The 19,849-nt window shown below is 39.9% G+C and overlaps 1 protein-coding gene across 14 annotated transcripts in view; it reads right to left on the bottom strand.

Annotated features, from left to right (window-relative positions):
• Positions 1–19,849, bottom strand: part of LOC138755231 (lysine-specific demethylase 4C-like) — a 417,729-nt gene that overhangs the window by 12,819 nt on the left and 385,061 nt on the right. For all 14 annotated transcript variants that reach the window (XM_069920849.1, XM_069920842.1, XM_069920853.1 and 11 more), the window contains one exon: positions 2,713–2,805. In XM_069920849.1, coding sequence (XP_069776950.1) covers positions 2,713–2,805 — 93 coding nt within the window. The remainder of the gene's footprint in view (positions 1–2,712; positions 2,806–19,849) is intronic.

Here is a 19,849-nt window from a genome sequence, read left to right as displayed (position 1 = left end):
TATGTCATTGGTACCAACATGTACCACGACCTCTGGTTCCTTAACCTCCCCTTTCAGGATGACTTGGGCATGTGTAGTTATACCCTGGACCCTGGCACCAGGGAGGCAAACCACCATCCAGTTTTCTTTATCGTGTCTGCAAAAACCTCTATCAGTCCTCCTGACCATCGAATCCCCTATAACTATCATCCTCCTCTTCCGTTCCCTATCCTTCTGGGCTACAGAGGCTGACCCTGCGCCAGAGGTACAGCCACTGCTGCCTTCCTTAGCCTATCTGTTCACCCCCCCCCCCCCCCCCCACCAATAGTATTAAAGGAAATTTCCTTTAGTCTTCGGTAAGGCAGACAAAGATTCACCATAATAAGAAATTACCCGGCGCTCTTTAGAGAAAGAGGAGCAAAACAGAGTCACCCCAGATTCTGATGCTTTCAAATTGTAGCTCTCCTGGGACCCCAGTGCTATTACTGGGTCATAGGTGCAGGATGCACCTTTCAAATTGCAGCCAGACCTACCTAATAAATTCCCAACCTGCCAGCACCAGAGCAGTTCCAGATGCATAGGGGATTATGAGTAAGGAAGATGGCCATTGCTCCTGCACTCCCGCATCGAGCTATCGCCACGAACCAGTGTGGCGTTCATGGCAGTGGCACATTGTCGTCGTCCCCCGCCCCAGTTCACGGCAGAAGCACTTCAGGGGTTTCCCCGTGATGCATGTGCTGACCTCATCTGAGGAACTGGATCAGCCTTTTCCTCTCTCAATTCATTGGACCACGGTGCCTGGGTAAGTTTTACTGGGTTTCCTGACCACCTCTGAGATAGGTCAGGGATCCAGTGGGTTCTGACCCAATTGGACCCTTTCAAATAACCATGTACCTGGGTTGCTAACCGTGCAAATTGCCCAGTTAACCCCATTATGCATGGCAGTTTGAAAGGGCCTACTGAGTGTCCATGGATTCGCTTCCAGAGCTCCCACAGCTACATAGCCTTAAGTCCAAACCATCAGCAACTTGAGCTCTCGATCCAAATCTCTTACATGGTCAGAAAACCGTCTGTGACCTGGGCACCCTCTCACTTCCCAGTTCTGATACTAGTACCTCTTCAGCTGGTCCGAGTCCCAACAGCAGTCGCCAGTGGGTCATCTACTCTGCTTCTCCTTCTCAAACAGGGGGTGGTCTCCCATTTTCTGGTCCCCTGCACCAGTACTCTCTTTCCCTGGAGTCTACAACCCCCTTGAGGCTGCCATCTTGGGCCCAGACCCTGCAGGATTTAAAAAATAAACACAGTAGGCTCCTTTAACGAGCCATTTAAAGCCTGTATGGATCTGACGGCAGAGGACCACATGGGGGAGGGCTTTGACTCCACTGTCTACGGCAGTGTCGCCATTTAATTTTAAAATTAGGATGTAGATCCTAATTTACATAAAAGACTATCTATCTAGTACTTTGGAATCAAATAAACCTGCCTACAACAGAGCCAAGTAATGTTCAAGTGTGTCGAACAAAGACAGTGATCATTTCATCAAACAAATGGGCACCTTGAATGATGTTGAGTTAGTTGAGGGTCAGACAAACAGGATATATAGGTCTCCACTGACATGCAAAACATGCTCAGTCAATTTAGACAATCAGTCACAAAATTCAACAGGATTAATTACAATACCAACTCAGAGTACATTATGATCAGTGAATTCCATCAATTGGCATGCTTAGGATTTTCAAGACTATTGGATGCTATTAATGTATCAATACAATTTTCATGATTTGACTATGTAACATCTATCAAAAAGTGAATTAATTGTACAGTCAACCTATTACGGTTATTATGGAGTTATGTAATCCAGGGTCCATTGTATAAAATGCAGGAATGAGCAATTGGTAAAACACAAAAATGGTGCAGGAATTCAACAGGTCATGCTGCACCCATCGGAGGTAAAGTTCATCTTCAAGGTATCCGTAGAGCTTGAGAGCAGCAGGGAGTAACTTGAGGAAAAGTTCAGGCCCAAATCATTGATTATATATTTTTACCTCTGATGGATGCTGTGTGACCTGCTGAATTCCTCCAGCAATTTTTTTTTTTACTACAATCATAGCATCTGCAGATTTTCATATTTCACTCTAATTAGAATTTGGTGAACCAGAGAGCAGATTATCAGCATTTTATTGTACATAATTTAGACTATACTGTGTGTTCTGTCTCCGGTTTTGGACCCTGACAACTAGGAAGAAAGTCCAAGACAAAAGCCTCAAAGTGCCCCTTGGCGTCAGAGGTATAAACTGGACAAACTTGGCCTTTTCATTTTGAAAAAAGGTATGCTCAAAAGTATGTTACGGTAAACTGTAATACTACAGTTAAATAGTGAGGTATAACAAAGATTCAGACCAGTAAGTGTTTAACTAATGATTGATTACAGGAGATTATTGAATTGATAAACCCTATGCAGTCGTCTTGGGGACAAAAAGTGTGGCATTAGATACAACCGTGGGAGTATAGTGCACAAATTGTTCTGAAGAGACACTTGTTAAACAAATGTGCCAACCCACACCCCGTCTTCTTGAACTGTCTGCTATCAGTTTTTGAATTGCTGGCATAGCCTTCTCTGCAATGAATGGCTCAGGATCAATGCCTTAACTTAAAGCAAATGATTTGCCTCATGCACGGGTATGTAGCAAATTTTTGTACCTAGGAGTTTCAAGACATTTTATGGCTACTTACTAGACGTGACTTAACCCGTTTTGGTAGTTCTTCGTTTAACAAGTAGACATCATTGCGTTTTACAGCAAGTTGGGAGCCATCTTCAAACTCAACCTAAAAAGAAATCAATTTTAGAACAGCTGTTAAATTGATAACATCAAATCAAGTCAAGTTTATTTTCATCTGATTGCACAAGTACAGCCTGATGAAATAGCATTCTCCAGTCATCTGAGCAAAACACACAGACAGACAAAATATATTAAGAACAGGCATCCATATATACAAATATATAAATAAATATTGTTTCATAAATATGAGAGTCTTGGATGGTTAGTGTGAGCAGTTCCTTTGATCGTTCAGCTTTCTCAGTGCCCGTGGGAAGAAGCTGTTCCTCAGTCTGGTGGTGCTGGCTCTGACACTCCTGTATCTTTTCCCCGAGAGGAGCAGATGAAAGATGCTGTGTACAGGTTACAAGGGGCCCTCAATGGTTTTTCACGTCCTCTTCAGACAACGATCCCAGTAGATCACATCAATAAAGGGAGAGGGAGGCTCCAGTAATCCTTTCTGCCACTCTTATGGCCCTGTGGATTGACCTCGGCTCCATTTCGCTGCAGCAACCATTCCACACTATGATGAAGCCAGCCAGGGTGCTTTCGTAGTGCTCCTGTAGAAAGTTGACATTATGGTGCCGGTAACCTTGCCTGCTTCAGTCTTCTTAGGAAGTGTTGGTGTTTTTGCACCTTCCTGACAATTGAGGAGATATTGTGCATCCACAATAGGTCACTAGTTGAGTGAACTCCAAGGAATTTGGTGCTTTCCACTCTCTGTGCTACAGATTCCTCCTGAAATCCACAATCATCTCTTCTGTCTTGTCCATGTTGAGACTCAGGTTGTTATTCTCACAACAATGAAGACGCTGTTTACATCCGGTACCGCACGGATGGCAGTCTCTTCAATCTGAGGCGCCTGCAAGCTCACACCAAGACACAAGAGAAACTTGTCCGTGAACTACTCTTTGCAGATGATGCCGCTTTAGTTGCCCATTCAGAGCCAGCTCTTCAGCGCTTGACGTCCTGCTTTGCGGAAACTGCCAAAATGTTTGGCCTGGAAGTCAGCCTGAAGAAAACTGAGGTCCTCCATCAGCCAGCTCCCCACCATGACTACCAGCCCCCCCACATCTCCATCGGGCACACAAAACTCAAAACGGTCAACCAGTTTACCTATCTCGGCTGCACCATTTCATCAGATGCAAGGATCGACAATGAGATAGACAACAGACTCGCCAAGGCAAATAGCGCCTTTGGAAGACTACACAAAAGAGTCTGGAAAAACAACCAACTGAAAAACCTCACAAAGATAAGCGTATACAGAGCCGTTGTCATACCCACACTCCTGTTCGGCTCCGAATCATGGGTCCTCTACCGGCACCACCTACGGCTCCTAGAACGCTTCCACCAGCGTTGTCTCCGCTCCATCCTCAACATCCATTGGAGCGCTCACACCCCTAACGTCGAGGTACTCGAGATGGCAGAGGTCGACAGCATCGAGTCCACGCTGCTGAAGATCCAGCTGCGCTGGATGGGTCACGTCTCCAGAATGGAGGACCATCGCCTTCCCAAGATCGTATTATATGGCGAGCTCTCCACTGGCCACCGTGACAGAGGTGCACCAAAGAAAAGGTACAAGGACTGCCTAAAGAAATCTCTTGGTGCCTGCCACATTGACCACCGCCAGTGGGCTGATAACGCCTCAAACCGTGCATCTTGGCGCCTCACAGTTTGGCGGGCAGCAGCCTCCTTTGAAGAAGACCGCAGAGCCCACCTCACTGACAAAAGGCAAAGGAGGAAAAACCCAACACCCAACCCCAACCAACCAATTTTCCCTTGCAACCGCTGCAATCGTGTCTGCCTGTCCCGCATCGGACTGGTCAGCCACAAACGAGCCTGCAGCTGACGTGGACTTTTTACCCCCTCCATAAATCTTCGTCCGCGAAGCCAAGCCAAAGAAAAAATATCATGAGATTTTCTACTTCTTTTAGTGCAGCTTATTGTTGTTGCTGATGAGGCCAACTGTTATAAATAAATAAATAAATAAATAGTATGTCACAAATAACAGAGGACCCAGAGTTAACCTTGCAGAGCACCCATGATCCCACACCTCCAGTCAGAAAGCACTCATTGATCACTGATCCTTGTCTTCTAAGACAAAGCAAATTTTGAATCCAGTCTGTCAAGTCAACTGGGGATCATATATAACTTAATCTTCTGGATCAGCCTACCAGGAGGGAACTTGTCAAATGCTTTACAAAAGACCATGTAGACAACATCCACTTCCCTTCCCCCCATCCTTGTCACCTCCTCTCCATCACACAAATCCATGCAGACTCTCCCCAACATCACAGCTTTGTATGGTAACTGGCTGCACCATCAGAGTGCAGACAGAAGTGACTGTATCTGACACTTAACTCCTAGTCTTACAACATTTCCATACAAGGCTATAACTTTTTTTGTATGACAAAAGCCAAATACTACTGGCAACTATGCAATAATGTGCTCTGACCCATGATTTAAACACCGTATAAAGGATTTGAAATAAGAAGGTGTCAAACTTGTTATTTGAAGCTGTTTTGGATACTATTGTCTTCTCTTCATTTTTGAGAACATTACCATTCCACCAGCTTTGGATTCCCCTGCATTGCCTTTTCTTCATTACAATAATCTTCTATATTTAACTTTGCCATATGCTTAGTTATGAAGTCGAGTCTGATTATAGAAGAAAGACAATAACAACCAGGAGAGGAAGACTTAAAAATGCATAAATGTATTGCTGTTTCATTGGGGTATTGGTATATATGTTGGGGAAAATGCAGAAAACTAGTATAAACTGCAAAATGTACCTAAGAATGAACATATCTCCATCTTTTAAAGTGTTAAAGAACCCTTGGTCTTATCAATCAAGGCACAAGCTGTAAAAAATACAGTAAAAGTGCTAAGTTTACTTTTTGTCACATGACCTTAGGATGTCTGAACCTTTGAAAGTCTGCAAAGTTTAGAAAAGATGGATGAGTTCACTAACTTGGATTAAGTTTTATGTAATAAACAAAGCTAACTTGCAGTGAGAGAAAGATCAGTGAAGGGGTGATATATTTAAGATCCATTAGCAAAACAATCAAGAAAAAAATACAGAAATTGTAAAGCAATACTTAAAGGGTTGTGAAAGCAGATTCAATAGTATCTTTAAGGAAAATTACTTGCATACTCAGGGAAAAGAGATGGATAGTGAACTGGTCAACCAAATCATTCTAAAGTGTTGTCATTGATATAATGTGTCAAATTGTTGTCCTTGATGGCATTATTTGAATCTTATACTGTGCCCTTAAACTAAAGAAATGCATCATATTTCATTGGAATGTTGAGTCAAATGAGGAAAAATTTGGTCAAAAAGGAGAATCATTCTAACGGAAAGGAAATTAAGATATATGAGTCGAATGGTTAACAGTTTAACAAGGTGGGAGGGGTCACTAATGTCCATAGGCACAGAAATAGAGATGGAGAGATAAGTCAAAAAGATCACAAACAGAGGGAAAAGTAAAACCACGAAAGAAGATAACTGGAATATGAGCCGTGAGAGGACCTGCATACATTGTAGATGAGGGAGGAGAGGATGATAATTGAACAATACTTGGCCTGCAACAGCAAAAAGGCCACAACTTGAGAACTTGTAAAGAATGGTAGGCCAACTAACTAAACTTGCCCGCTCAGTTGGTAACAGTAGCATGTATGAGGGAAGCAGTCTATTGATTAACCTGTTTAACAAACAGAAGGTATCTGATAGCAGTTACGTGTTCTCAGTCTTGAACGTGCATTAAATTACAATATTCTGTACCTTATGTAATCATCTTTTAAATAGAAGTAAATATAACCCAGTTTTATTGGAACATCTTCACTTTAGCTGAGGTTTTGAAGTTGCACAAAATTAGTACTGGATCTGATTTACCCCAGCAACGAACAAGAGAGGCTATTTTGTAACTATATTAATTATTTACATTTCAGTACAATAAATTACAAAGAATCACACTGGTCATCAAAACTGATCAAGATAAACAGCAGAATAAAATGGAATAGTACTCTGGGGACATTGAACGACCAGAAAGAGGACTCTAAATGCATATTTTTCAAGATATTGATACAACACGTGCTAATTAAGGCAAATAGGTCAAAAATTGAAATAGCATTATTGGTTATTGTGGAAATTCATATTGTTTTCCTTTATAAGTTTACAGAAATTCCAACATTGCACATAGCAAAAATTATGCCCAATTTTAACATGTTGCAAATATTTACATGCATCTTAGTACTGCAGCCATTATTGAGTACGCAGTCCTTGTTAGTATTTGACAGAGATTCTACATTTTTTTTGTAAACATCATTCAAATTAAAGCAAAGCAATATTGATTCTTCCACCAATAAAAGTTGATAATTTGTGCATGAATAAAGGATATTTCACCTCTTGCAATCTCATTTTTTCTTTACTACTTGTCCCCATCCCACAAACTGAAATTACAAAAACGTTAACATATTTGGTAGGTTAAAAAATAAAGCAAGATCTCAAGTACAATTTTCTATTTTAGTGAAGTTGCTAGAAAAAAAAACTTACTTAACTTTCTGGAAGAACGGCATCCAAAAAAAAAACACTTCTTTGTTGAAGTAAACTTGCTCAGAAGTGAGTCATTGACATTTTATTTTGAATTTAGTTCTCATAATCTTTTGTATGGCCAATGGTTTTACAAGTTTCTCTCTCAATGTCAGAATTAATCCATAAGTGAAAGATAGAAATACTGAAATAGTAACAGTGCAGCTGAATGCATTTGGATAGGAAACTGCTCACCAATATATCCTTGTCAGCAAGCTGAATGTACTAATGTACTCATAACCAAATATAACAACTATATTGCAATACTTATGAAAATCATTTTTCCAAATGCCTGAAAAACAATTCTAAATAACCATTTCCAAGGTGGCTGTCCTTGGGCAAATGTAATTTAGTGAACAAACCATCAGCAATAAAATGTCCCGATCAGAAACGTTGAGTGATCATCCCTCTCTATGGACGCTGCTGGACTCACTGAGTCGCTCTAGCACCTGTATTTGCTTAATATTCCAACTATATCTTTGCAGCATAAAAAGGTTCTTCAAGATTCCAGCACCTGTGTTTTGTCATTTACACAGGATCTCAGCAGGTACAATGGAATAAACCTCCATCCTAACAGTACCCGAGCAACACAGAATACTCCAGCACAGGCAAAAACCTTCAATTGTGGTAATCTCACAATGAAAAGGATTGTCAGCTGCATAAGTTGTATGTTATAACAAAATTATGTACAAATATAATTCTTAACAAATGGTTAAATGAAGATTAGGCACCTCTTTGTTAAATGAATATCTGCACACCATGCAATTAATTTAAATTGATTACGACACTGTTGTTAAAAGTGGAACTAGATTTACATACCTACTATATTTTTGTCCCATTTAGATTCTTCTTCTTTCTTTCTTCTTCTTCTTTGGCTTGGCTTCGCGGACGAAGATTTATGGAGGGGGTAAAAAGTCCACGTCAGCTGCAGGCTCGTTTGTGGCTGACCAGTCCGATGCGGGACAGGCAGACACGATTGCAGCGGTTGCAAGGGAAAATTGGTTGGTTGGGATTGGGTGTTGGGTTTTTCCTCCTTTGCCTTTTGTCAGTGAGGTGGGCTCTGCGGTCTTCTTCAAAGGAGGCTGCTGCCCGCCAAACTGTGAGGCGCCAAGATGCACGGTTTGAGGCGTTATCAGCCCACTGGCGGTGGTCAATGTGGCAGGCACCAAGAGATTTCTTTAGGCAGTCCTTGTACCTTTTCTTTGGTGCACCTCTGTCACGGTGGCCAGTGGAGAGCTCGCCATATAATACGATCTTGGGAAGGCGATGGTCCTCCATTCTGGAGACGTGACCCATCCAGCGCAGCTGGATCTTCAGCAGCGTGGACTCGATGCTGTCAACCTCTGCCATCTCGAGTACCTCGACGTTAGGGGTGTGAGCGCTCCAATGGATGTTGAGGATGGAGCGGAGACAACGCTGGTGGAAGCGTTCTAGGAGCCGTAGGTGGTGCCGGTAGAGGACCCATGATTCGGAGCCGAACAGGAGTGTGGGTATGACAACGGCTCTGTATACGCTTATCTTTGTGAGGTTTTTCAGTTGGTTGTTTTTCCAGACTCTTTTGTGTCTTTTGCATCGGATGTCCCCCAAAGTTCCTCAACATGATTATCCAACTGCACGAAAACCAACAAGGTCGGGTCAGTTACAGCAATGAGCTCTCTGAACCCTTCTCCATTAACAATGGCGTGAAGCAAGGCTGTGTTCTCGCACCAACCCTCTTTTCAATCTTCTTCAGCATGATGCTGAACCAAGCCATGAAAGACCCCAACAATGAAGACGCTGTTTACATCCGGTACCGCACGGATGGCAGTCTCTTCAATCTTAGGCGCCTGCAAGCTCACACCAAGACACAAGAGAAACTTGTCCGTGAACTACTCTTTGCAGATGATGCCGCTTTAGTTGCCCATTCAGAGCCAGCTCTTCAGCGCTTGACGTCCTGCTTTGCGGAAACTGCCAAAATGTTTGGCCTGGAAGTCAGCCTGAAGAAAACTGAGGTCCTCCATCAGCCAGCTCCCCACCATGACTACCAGCCCCCCCACATCTCCATCGGGCACACAAAACTCAAAACGGTCAACCAGTTTACCTATCTCGGCTGCACCATTTCATCAGATGCAAGGATCGACAATGAGATAGACAACAGACTCGCCAAGGCAAATAGCGCCTTTGGAAGACTACACAAAAGAGTCTGGAAAAACAACCCATTTAGATTACTTTTCTTTAAAGGAAAAGTAATAGTACTCCCAAGAGTAATAGTAAAAAGCAAATAGTAACCAGGTACAATACAAGGACATTTACTTTCTGTTTAAACATATTTATAACCAGTTAGATAAGTAACCACACCAAAGAATCTTCCTTATGATTTATAAAGAATTATTGGGTATTATTTTGTAGTCTAGGAGAGTATGCAAGGAAGATGAAACTAATATTTGAGCTTATTCTTTGAAAATTAGTACTTTGCTTATAGCTTAATGCACAGCGAGACAATAAATTTTTTACTTTTTTTTTCAAAATTTCATGTGCTATAATTATCCCCAACCAGCCACTCTCTTTCCTGAAGCAACCTCATCATGAAATGAAAATTAATAACATGTCATTGTTACCTTTGTAAAATGCTAGCTCTCAGACGTTATATACTGAGACAGGTTTCTCAATCTAGTTGATCAATCCAGAGGTATAATAAACAAACCCAGGGCATAACAAGAAGGTCAGGCTTCACAGTCCAGATAGATCATCAAAGGTACTTGGCATATTTCTCTGATTACAATGACTTTCTTTTGCAGGCACTCCTGGACCATACACTAACCTGACTGAGAGCCTGGCAGACTAGATGTCTGAGAATGTTCTAGAAGAGGCTTTGATTCAAGGCTTTGATTCAGTCCCTCTTGGGGGGTTGCCGCTACATTGGGGATCGACATTGTAGGTTGGATAATTAGGGGGCGATAGAGCATATGTATTGGACAGTCAATAGCTTGGAATTTGGAGTGAGTAGAGGATGGTGGGAAGGGTACACTGAGAAGAAGTTAGGTGGGTGGGTCTGTTTCTGTGTTTCATGACTAATTACATCAAACAGAAGGAGAAGAAGACGAAATGAACTGACCCAGTGTGTAAAAGTAGATGACACAAATTTCTTGTTTATTTTCATTGTGTGATGACATTGTTTAATGGGTTTAATGTATCATATAGGTTGAACGTTGAGTGGGTGGGGGGGGGGTGAAGGAGGGAGGGAAGGGAGGGGGGGGTGAAGGAGGGAGGGAAGGGAGGGGGGGGTGAAGGAGGGAGGGAAGGGGGGGGGGGTGAAGGAGGGAGGGAAGGGAGGGGGGGAAAAAGGGAGAAAATGACACTGTATATTCAAGAGGGAAATGTTTGTGTGTATTTTGGTCAGTATGGTTCATAGTGTGAAAAATTTTTTAAAAATTTAAAAACACAAATAAGGTCACAGAGTACTATGCTTGATGCTGACCACTTATTCTGCAGGATGTGATCGCATTAGAAAAGAGGCAGTTAAGATTCACGAACTAGTACCCGGGCTAGAGAAATTCTCGCTACATTGGAGCTTCCATCTCTCAAACAAATGACACCAGGGAATGGATTGATTAAAGTTTACAAAATTATGTCTGACTAGATCCAGTGAGCATTAGGACTCATTTACTATCCATCAAGAGGGACATCAATGCAAGATAATTAGCAAGTGACTTAGAGGGGAGATTTAAAAAAAAAACTTTTATTTCATTGATTTGGGACTCACTTTCTGAAATTATAGAAGGGACAACATTCTAAAAAGGTATCTGCATGAACACCTGAAAAGTCAGAGCCACAAGGCTTTGGAATAACCTCCAGGAACCTAAATAGTCAATCTTTGGCTGAATCATCTCTTCCTGTGCTGCAAGTTTCCAAGAGTGATTATAGGAAACCCTCTTCTGAGAACAGATTGTATGCCCACTTCTGTTTACACCAGATGCAGCTGTTTGAGGAAGAATGGGTTCCTGATTGAGATTTTTAACCTCCCACTCAAGTTAAATCTTTATCTAATTATGTTAAAATGACTCTGTTTGCAGCTTAAGAGACTACGGTTGGACGAAAGTATGAATTTATACCCGAGCAATAAGTTTAACCTGATGAAACACGATTCTTACTCCCCATGAATTCAAAATTTGAACTAAATAAGATGGTTTTAAAAGACTTCATATTAGTTGACTCAAAATGAGCATATCTCTCTTTGTAAAAAAAAATCTAATTTACTCAGTTCATTTTATACAAATATTATTTTGACCTGCCGTTTTCCACTTCAGATATTCTTCCCAGTCAACATTTGATTTTTTTTTGACCTTTAAAAATATTTAAAAAAGGAACCCCTGCATTGATTTTGCAATTTTATGGGAAAAAAATCTCAGTTCTAAGGAGTTAAACAAGAAAGCCCGCAGATGCTGTGATAAACATGAACACACAAAGGTGCTGGAGAAACTCAGCAGATTTAAGCAGCGTCCATAGGAAGCAAATATTTATAAAACAAATATTTTGTGCCTGATCCATTCCTTAAGGTATGAACAAAAAGCAAAAAGAATAAAAACATAGGAGAGGAGGGAAGAAGGGGCAGGGGGAGGAGCACAGGCCAACAGGGAAGAGGAGGGTCAGAAGAGAAAAATTTTTAAAGATAACAAATCAGAAAATATTCAATTACAATTGATCTTTACATCTCATTTTAAAGGAACAGGTAGTCCTAAATCTTACACCAATGGTCTAGAATGTTTAAAACCACAGAATTAATTGAGCTGTGAACATGACAGTGAGGGAAACATTCAATGCAAAATAGTTCACTGGTGAAGACTCACTCTTTGTTGGGTGCTCATGAGGTTCTATTAATAAAAAATAAACTGCAAGGTCACGATCAACTATCTTTCAGAAACCAATAAATAAACTGCAAGGTCACGATCAACTATCTTTCAGAAACCAATACATTACAGAAGATGTATTTTTGGACACGTGCAAAAATTTAGAAACTGGAGGTATTGTTACAAGTTAATATGAAGAATTGAATTAAACTGTATGTATAAAATCATAACAAGATTTAAAACTAAAAAAAAAGCACAAAAGATTGATGATATGAACTCCATGTGTTACTCTCTTGGGTCATCCAGTTATGTACAGTGCCCTCCATAATATTTGGGACAAACCCACTGGTTTCCTTTATTTGTCCCTGTGCTTTACGGTTTAAAATTTCCTGTCAAACAATTCACATGTGATTAAAATGCACATTCCAGATTTTATTCAAGGTTACTTAAATACATTTTAGTTTGACCATGTAGGAATTACAGCACTTTTTATATGCAGTCCCCTCATTTCAGGGCACCATCAGTGATGGAATATAGCAATGGTATCTATAATGAAGTTGTCATGTTTAGCACTTTGTTGCATTGCCCTTGCATGCAATGATGGTTCAAGTCTGTGATTCACAGACATCACCAGGTGCAGGGTATCTTGTTTTGAGGGCTTGTCTACTTAAGTTTTCTCTTCAGCATAAGGAAGACATGCTCAATTGAATTTAGATTGGTAACTAACTTGGTCATTCAAGAATTTTCCAATTTTTAGCTTTGAAAAATACCTTTTTGCATTAGCAGTATGTTTGGGGTCATTGCCTTGCTGTAGGATGAAGTGCCGTCCAATGAGCTTGGAGGCATTAGTTTGAATGCTAAACAAACTGCTCGCACTAACCATCCGAGATTCATTATTAATGAAACAATATTTATTTATATATTTGTATATGTGGATATTCGTTCTCCATATATATTGTTTGTCTATATGTGTGTTAAGTCTGGTTGTGTGTCTGCGTCTTTTGCTCCGAGGACCAGAGAATGCTGTTTCACCAGGTTGTTTCTTGTGCAATCAGATGACAATAAACTTGATGAAGTTGACCAGATGTTTCTATGCACTTCAATTCATACATGCACAAGCCATAACACCCCCACCACCATGTTTCATAGTATGTTTTGGATCTTGCACGGTTCCTTTAAAAATGGCAACTACAGATTCCAAAGGTGATCAAAAGCTTAGAAGCCTAGTTCTCTTATACCTGCACTAATGAAGCAATTAAACATACAAACTCAAGTGAAGCCAAATGTCCCAAACATTATGGTGCCCTGAAATGGCGTAACTATGTACAAAAGTGCTGTAATTTCTACATGGTCAAACCAAAACGAATATAAATAACTTTAAATAAAATCTGGAATGTGCAATTTAATCATATGTGACTTGGTTGATTACAAATTTAAAACTGTGGAGCACACGGGGAAATAAAGGAAAAATGTGTCTTTGTCCCAAACATTATGGAGGGTACTATAATTACAAGGTAAAATGACAGCTTGTTACAATGTATTACCTCAGTACAAATCCTATGTCATGTGAACTGTGCAAAATCCTGTTAAAATTAACCAGTCCTTCCAATGATTGTATCAAATTTATTACTTTAAATGAAAGCTAAATAATGTTAAAATATAACATACTGTATCCATGGCTTGGTCATAGTCCACACTATAATAATAGTGGTGCCAATAATGTTTAACTAAAAGACATCTCGGGGTTTCAGTCATCCATAACTTTGGCAGCATCCTTTCACGACTACAGGATTTCACAGGAATAGATGTGCTTCAATCAATAACACCTTGTTGCTTATGTCCTCCTCTTTTCTTTGGTGGCATAGGAATGCAGCAGTTAGTGTTGCTGCTTTCACAGTGCTAAGGAACCAGCTTGGTCCTTAAGCTGCATGTGGAGTTTACACACTCACCAAGCAGCTACGTTGGTTCCTCTGACATTCAAAAGATGGGTTAATTGGGTATTATAAAATTCCTCTTTTTATAGTTAACAATAGAAAGAAAGAGGGGAGAAATAATTGTGGGATATAGGGAAATAAGGGCATGTCTCTCACAGGATTTCTTCGCTGCAAGCTGGCATGGACAGATAAGCTAAACAGCAATCTCTTAGTTATATAACCATATACAGCACAGAGCAGGCCAGTTCGGCCCTACTAGTCCATGCCGGAACAAATCCCCACCCTCCTAGTCCCACTGACCAGCACCTGGTCCATACCCCTCCAATCCTCTCCCCTCCATGTAATTATCCAGTCTTTCCTTAAATGTAAATAACGTTCCTGCTTCAACCACCTCCGCCGGAAGCTTAATCCACATCCCAAGCACCTTTTGCGTGAAGAAATTTCCCCTCATGTTTCCTTTATAATTTTCCCCTTTCAAACTCGAACCATGGCCTCTGGTTTGAATATCCCCCACTCTTAATTGAAAAAGCCTATCCACATTGACTCTCTCTGTCCCTTTTAAAATCTTGAACACCTCCATCAAATCCCCCCTCAATCTTCTACGCTCCAGAGAAAAAAGCCCCAGGCTGCTCAATCTTTCTCTGTAACTCAAACCCTGACATCCTGTCAACATTCTCGTGAACCTTCTCTGCACTCTCTCTATTTTGTTTATTTCCTTCCTATAATTTGGTGACCAAAACTGCACACAGTTACCATGAGAGACCCTTTTTGAACAGAATCCAGTATCACCTTGGTCTACAAAAATTAAAAGACTGTAGTTTAAAGTAAAAAAAAATAAAGTTATAAATTTAGATAGGCTCTTCTGGTCCATGAGCTCGAACCACCCAAATAGCTTACAAACTCAATACATGTTCTGCAGATGATGGAAATCTGAAATAAAATCAGAAAATGCTGGAAACACTTAGCAGCTGAGACATCATCTGAGGAAAGAGAAAGGAATTGACATTTCAGTTCAATGCCCCTCTTCAGAACTGGGAAAGTGACAGCAGAAAATTAGCTTTAGGTCACAGAGAGGAGAGGGTGAATATCCTCAGGGTGAGGCCTGGGCTAGAGAGCTAATTCCATCATTTATGGAGGAATCTGGTTGATATATTAATGAAGCTATTTAGAGAGAGAAATCATAGAAATGTAAAAACTGTGAGACATGGGTCAGGGCAGTTGTCAAGACCTGAACACCAAGAATCCAATAAATCAGGTACTGAAGAGTAAGGTGGGGGAAGTGCAGAGAAAGAAAACAAGAGCTAATATTTCCATGGATAGCATTTCAGCAGAACTGGCCGGTCTTTTATAAACAAATTATTAAATTATCTGAAATTGTTGAGTGCTGTTCTTCAAGCTTACATTGGGCCTTGGTGGAAGTATGCAGGAGGTTACATATAGACAGATCAGAATGGAAATGGAATAGAGAATCACAGTGAGTCCAATGGAAGCTCAGGGTCACCTTGCAGACTGAACGTAGACTCAGTCTACGTGCTCCAATATGCTTTAGTTTTACCGGTGCAGTGGAGACCACATGGTTGGCACCAAGTTAAATGGAATCAGTGCCAGTGAATTGTTTTACATGAATGGACGGATTAAGTTTAAAAATACCATCAACTTTTTCAGCATTTCAAAAAGACAATAACCTTTATTACTCCCTGTATCATGTTCAAGTTCAAATTTATTGTCAAGAGTACATACATGTCATCACATACAATGTTGAGATTCTTGTTCCTACGGGCTAGGCAGAATTTAATCTGTACTCAAAAAGATACATATAATGCAAACCACCTTGGTTGTACCTCTGTTAATTTATCTAACGCTATCCTTGGTTTCCCCCCCCCCCCCCTTTTCATAAAAATTTCCTTATTATTCTCTTTAGTTCATTAAAGAATTTCTCTGTTTAGGGAATTGGTAACAATTGAAATAAGTATTGTATCCTTGGGAAGACATTCATTTTAATGCAATTTACCCTCTCTATCAACGTTAGTGGTAATTCTTTCCAATGTTCTAAGTCTTCCTGCAATTTCTTTATGAGTGGGTGATAATTTAGTTTGTACAGGTGGCTTAAATTGTTATCTAATCTAATACCTAGGTATCGGAGTGCTTGTGTTTGCCATTTAAATGGTGATTCTTTTTTAAATTCTGTATAATCCGCATTACTCATTGGCATCGCTTCACTTTTATTTGCGTTGATCTTGTACCCTGATATTTCTCCATATTCCTTCAATTTCTTATGTAGTTCTTTTATTGATATATCTGGTTCTGTTAAGTATACTATGATGTCATCTGCAAATAAACTGATTTTATACTCCTTCTTCATTTTTATCCTTTTTATTTTATTTTCTGTTCTTATCAGTTCTAACAATGGTTCTATTGCTAAAGAGAACAGTGAGGGAGATAGTGGACATCCCTGCCTAGTTGACCTACTTAATTTAAATTGGTTTGATACATATCCCTTTAATGTTACCTTCGCCAATGGTCCATCATATAATGCTTTAATCCAATTAATATATTTTTCTAGTAGATTGAACCTCTGTAGTACTTTGAATAAATAGTTCCATTCTAACCTCTCAAAGGCTTTTTTCTGCACCTAAAGCTACAGCCACTGTTGGCTTCTTATTTCCTTGAACTGCACGAATTAGATTAATAAATTTACAGACATTATCTGCTGTTCGTCTTTTCTTAATAAATCCAGTTTGATCTTGTTTTACTATTTTTGGTACACAGTTGGCCAATCTGTTTGCTAATAATTTTGCTATTATCTTATAATCTGAATTAAGTAGATGAAATGGTGCAGCCGATCCTTGCATCTGATGACAATGAGATAGACAACAGACTCGCCAAGGCAAATAGTGCCTTTGGAAAACTACACAAAAGAGTCTGGAAAAACAACCAACTGAAAAACCTCACAAAGATAAGCGTATACAGAGCCGTTGTCATACCCACACTCCTGTTCGGCTCCGAATCATGGGTCATCTACCGGCACCACCTACGGCTCCTAGAACGCTTCCACCAGCGTTGTCTCCGCTCCATCCTCAACATCCATTGGAGCGCTTACACCCCTAACGTCGAAGTACTCGAGATGGCAGAGGTCGACAGCATCGAGTCCACGCTGCTGAAGATCCAGCTGCGCTGGATGGGTCACGTCTCCAGAATGGAGGACCATCGCCTTCCCAAGATCCTGTTATATGGCGAGCTCTCCACTGGCCACCGTGACAGAGGTGCACCAAAGAAAAGGTACAAGGACTGCCTAAAGAAATCTCTTGGTGCCTGCCACATTGACCACCGCCAGTGGGCTGATAACGCCTCAAACCGTGCATCTTGGCGCCTCACAGTTTGGCGGGCAGCAACCTACTTTGAAGAAGACCGCAGAGCCCACCTCACGAATAAAAGGCAAAGGAGGAAAAACCCAACACCCAACCCCAACCAACCAATTTTCCCTTGCAACCGCTGCAATCGTGTCTGCCTGTCCCGCATCGGACTTGTCAGCCACAAACGAGCCTGCAGCTGACGTGGACTTTTTACCCCCTCCATAAATCTTCGTCCGCGAAGCCAAGCCAAAGAATTAAGTAGAGATATTGGTCTATATGATGCTGGTGTTAATGGATCCTTCCCTGTCTTTGGTATTACTGTAATTATTGCTGTCTTACATGAATCTGGCAAGCTTTGTTTTTCTTATCTCTGGTTCATTACTTCCAGGAGAGGAGGAATTAATAACTCTTTAAATGTTTTATAGAATTCTATTGGGAATCCATCCTCTCCAGGCAGTTTATTATAAAGCAGCACAATTAAGGTATTTATCAGACAAGGGAAAACCAGATTGGACTAAGATAGAGCTAGATAAAATAGGGGAGAAGGTACCAGAACATATACTTTATAAGTGGGATGAAAAGCTGATACGATATAAAAGCTCACCAGTATTGCATCATTTACTCAATATATGGAAGACGATTCACTTAGAAAGGAAAAAAAAAACAAATTACCAACCACCAAAATTATAATTGATACAAAATCAGCTAATCCTTTTTACAATAGATAACCTTTCCTTTAAAGAATGGAAGAGAAAAGGAATTAAAAGAATAGAAATTTGTTTTTTGGGAAATAATTTATTAACATTTGAACAAATGAAGTACAAATATGGAATAACTCATGGTACAATGTTTGCACACCATCAAATGAAAACCTATTTAAAGGATAAATTGGGAAACAGACTGGGATTACCAGAAAGAAGCAGCTTTGAATATGTGATTACAGAAACAATGATAATAAAAAGATTTATAACAAACATGTACATCAAGCTGCGAGAGAAGAAAAATGATGAAATAAGCTATAAACCCAAACAAAAGTGGGAAAAAGATTTAAACATAAAGGAAAAGTTATGCTCTGGAACTATGAAGAATATAATAAATACAAGGTTACGTAAGATACAGTATAATTGGTTACACAGGTTATATATATCACACCCCAAATGTTTAAAAAAATGGGATTCAACATTATCAGATAGATGTTTTTGCTGTAAGAAGGAAATGGGAACAACAGTACATGCAATTTGGGCATGTGAGAAAGTGAAAAAGTTTTGGGAAGATCTAAATCAGGTATTAAATAAAATCACAAAAAGCAACAAACCAAAACATCCAGAGATCTTTCTTCTAAGTAACATAAGAAGTACTGAATTAGACCACAAACTGGATAAAGTGCAAAAAAAGATTTATTATGATAGCCTTAGCTGTAGCAAAAAAAATGTATTAATGTCAACTTAGAAATCAGAAGAGAGCTTGAGAGTACAGCAATGGTCGGGGTGGGGGGAAATAGCGGTCACTGCACAATCAGTTGACGCTTGCGAGTGGATTCGCAAATCCAAATGGAGAGGGGAGATGTGGTTGTCCGACAAGGGATAAAGGACAACTCAGGAGGTGAAGGGGAGATTGGGGATAAATAAGATAGAAATAGGAGAATAAGGAAAATGTTAGATGTTGTAGGAATGTTGTCTTATAAAGAGTTGAAAATAAGAAAACAGAAATGGAAAAGGAGGAAAGGTAATGATGGAAAAACGGAAAGAGAAGATAAACAAAATATAAAAGGGCTACGCTGAACTATATGTCTTTAAATATTAATGGAATACATAACCAAATTAAAAGGAAGAAACTACCAAATTTAAATGAATAAATGTATTCCATTAGAAAAAAATAACATATTGGTTAAGAAATAATATTGAAATATTCGAACAAGTATAGGAGCCTTACATTAAATACAATAGCGAAAACCTACCGGGGACAAACATTACCTAAGTTGATGGAAGGAGAAGGAAAGAAAAGAATGGACTCAGTAGAATTTCTGGTGTAATTTTGTTGAATGACAACATTGTCTGACTGGATTAATGCAACCTAGATTGTATACCTAAAATGGATGAGAAGGGGGGGTGGGGGGGTGGTTTGGGAGGAAAGGGGGGGGGGGGGAGAAAAAGTCACTGTATATGTGTGAAAAGAAATAGTGTATATCATGGCTAATGTGATTTATGGTGTGAAAAATAAAAAAAATTAAAAAAAAAAAAAAAGAAAAAGAGTACAGCAATGGTGTTGGAAATGAATAAATGTATTCCAGTGGAAAAAATAACATATAATTTAAAAAAGAGAGTCACATTATTTGAACAAATTTGGGAACCGT

The sequence above is a fragment of the Narcine bancroftii genome, chromosome 1 (assembly GCF_036971445.1).
Source record: "Narcine bancroftii isolate sNarBan1 chromosome 1, sNarBan1.hap1, whole genome shotgun sequence".
NCBI classification, from domain to species: Eukaryota; Metazoa; Chordata; class Chondrichthyes; order Torpediniformes; family Narcinidae; genus Narcine; species Narcine bancroftii.
Note: the sequence above shows the minus strand (reverse complement) of the source record. Positions and strands in the feature narration are given on the sequence as shown.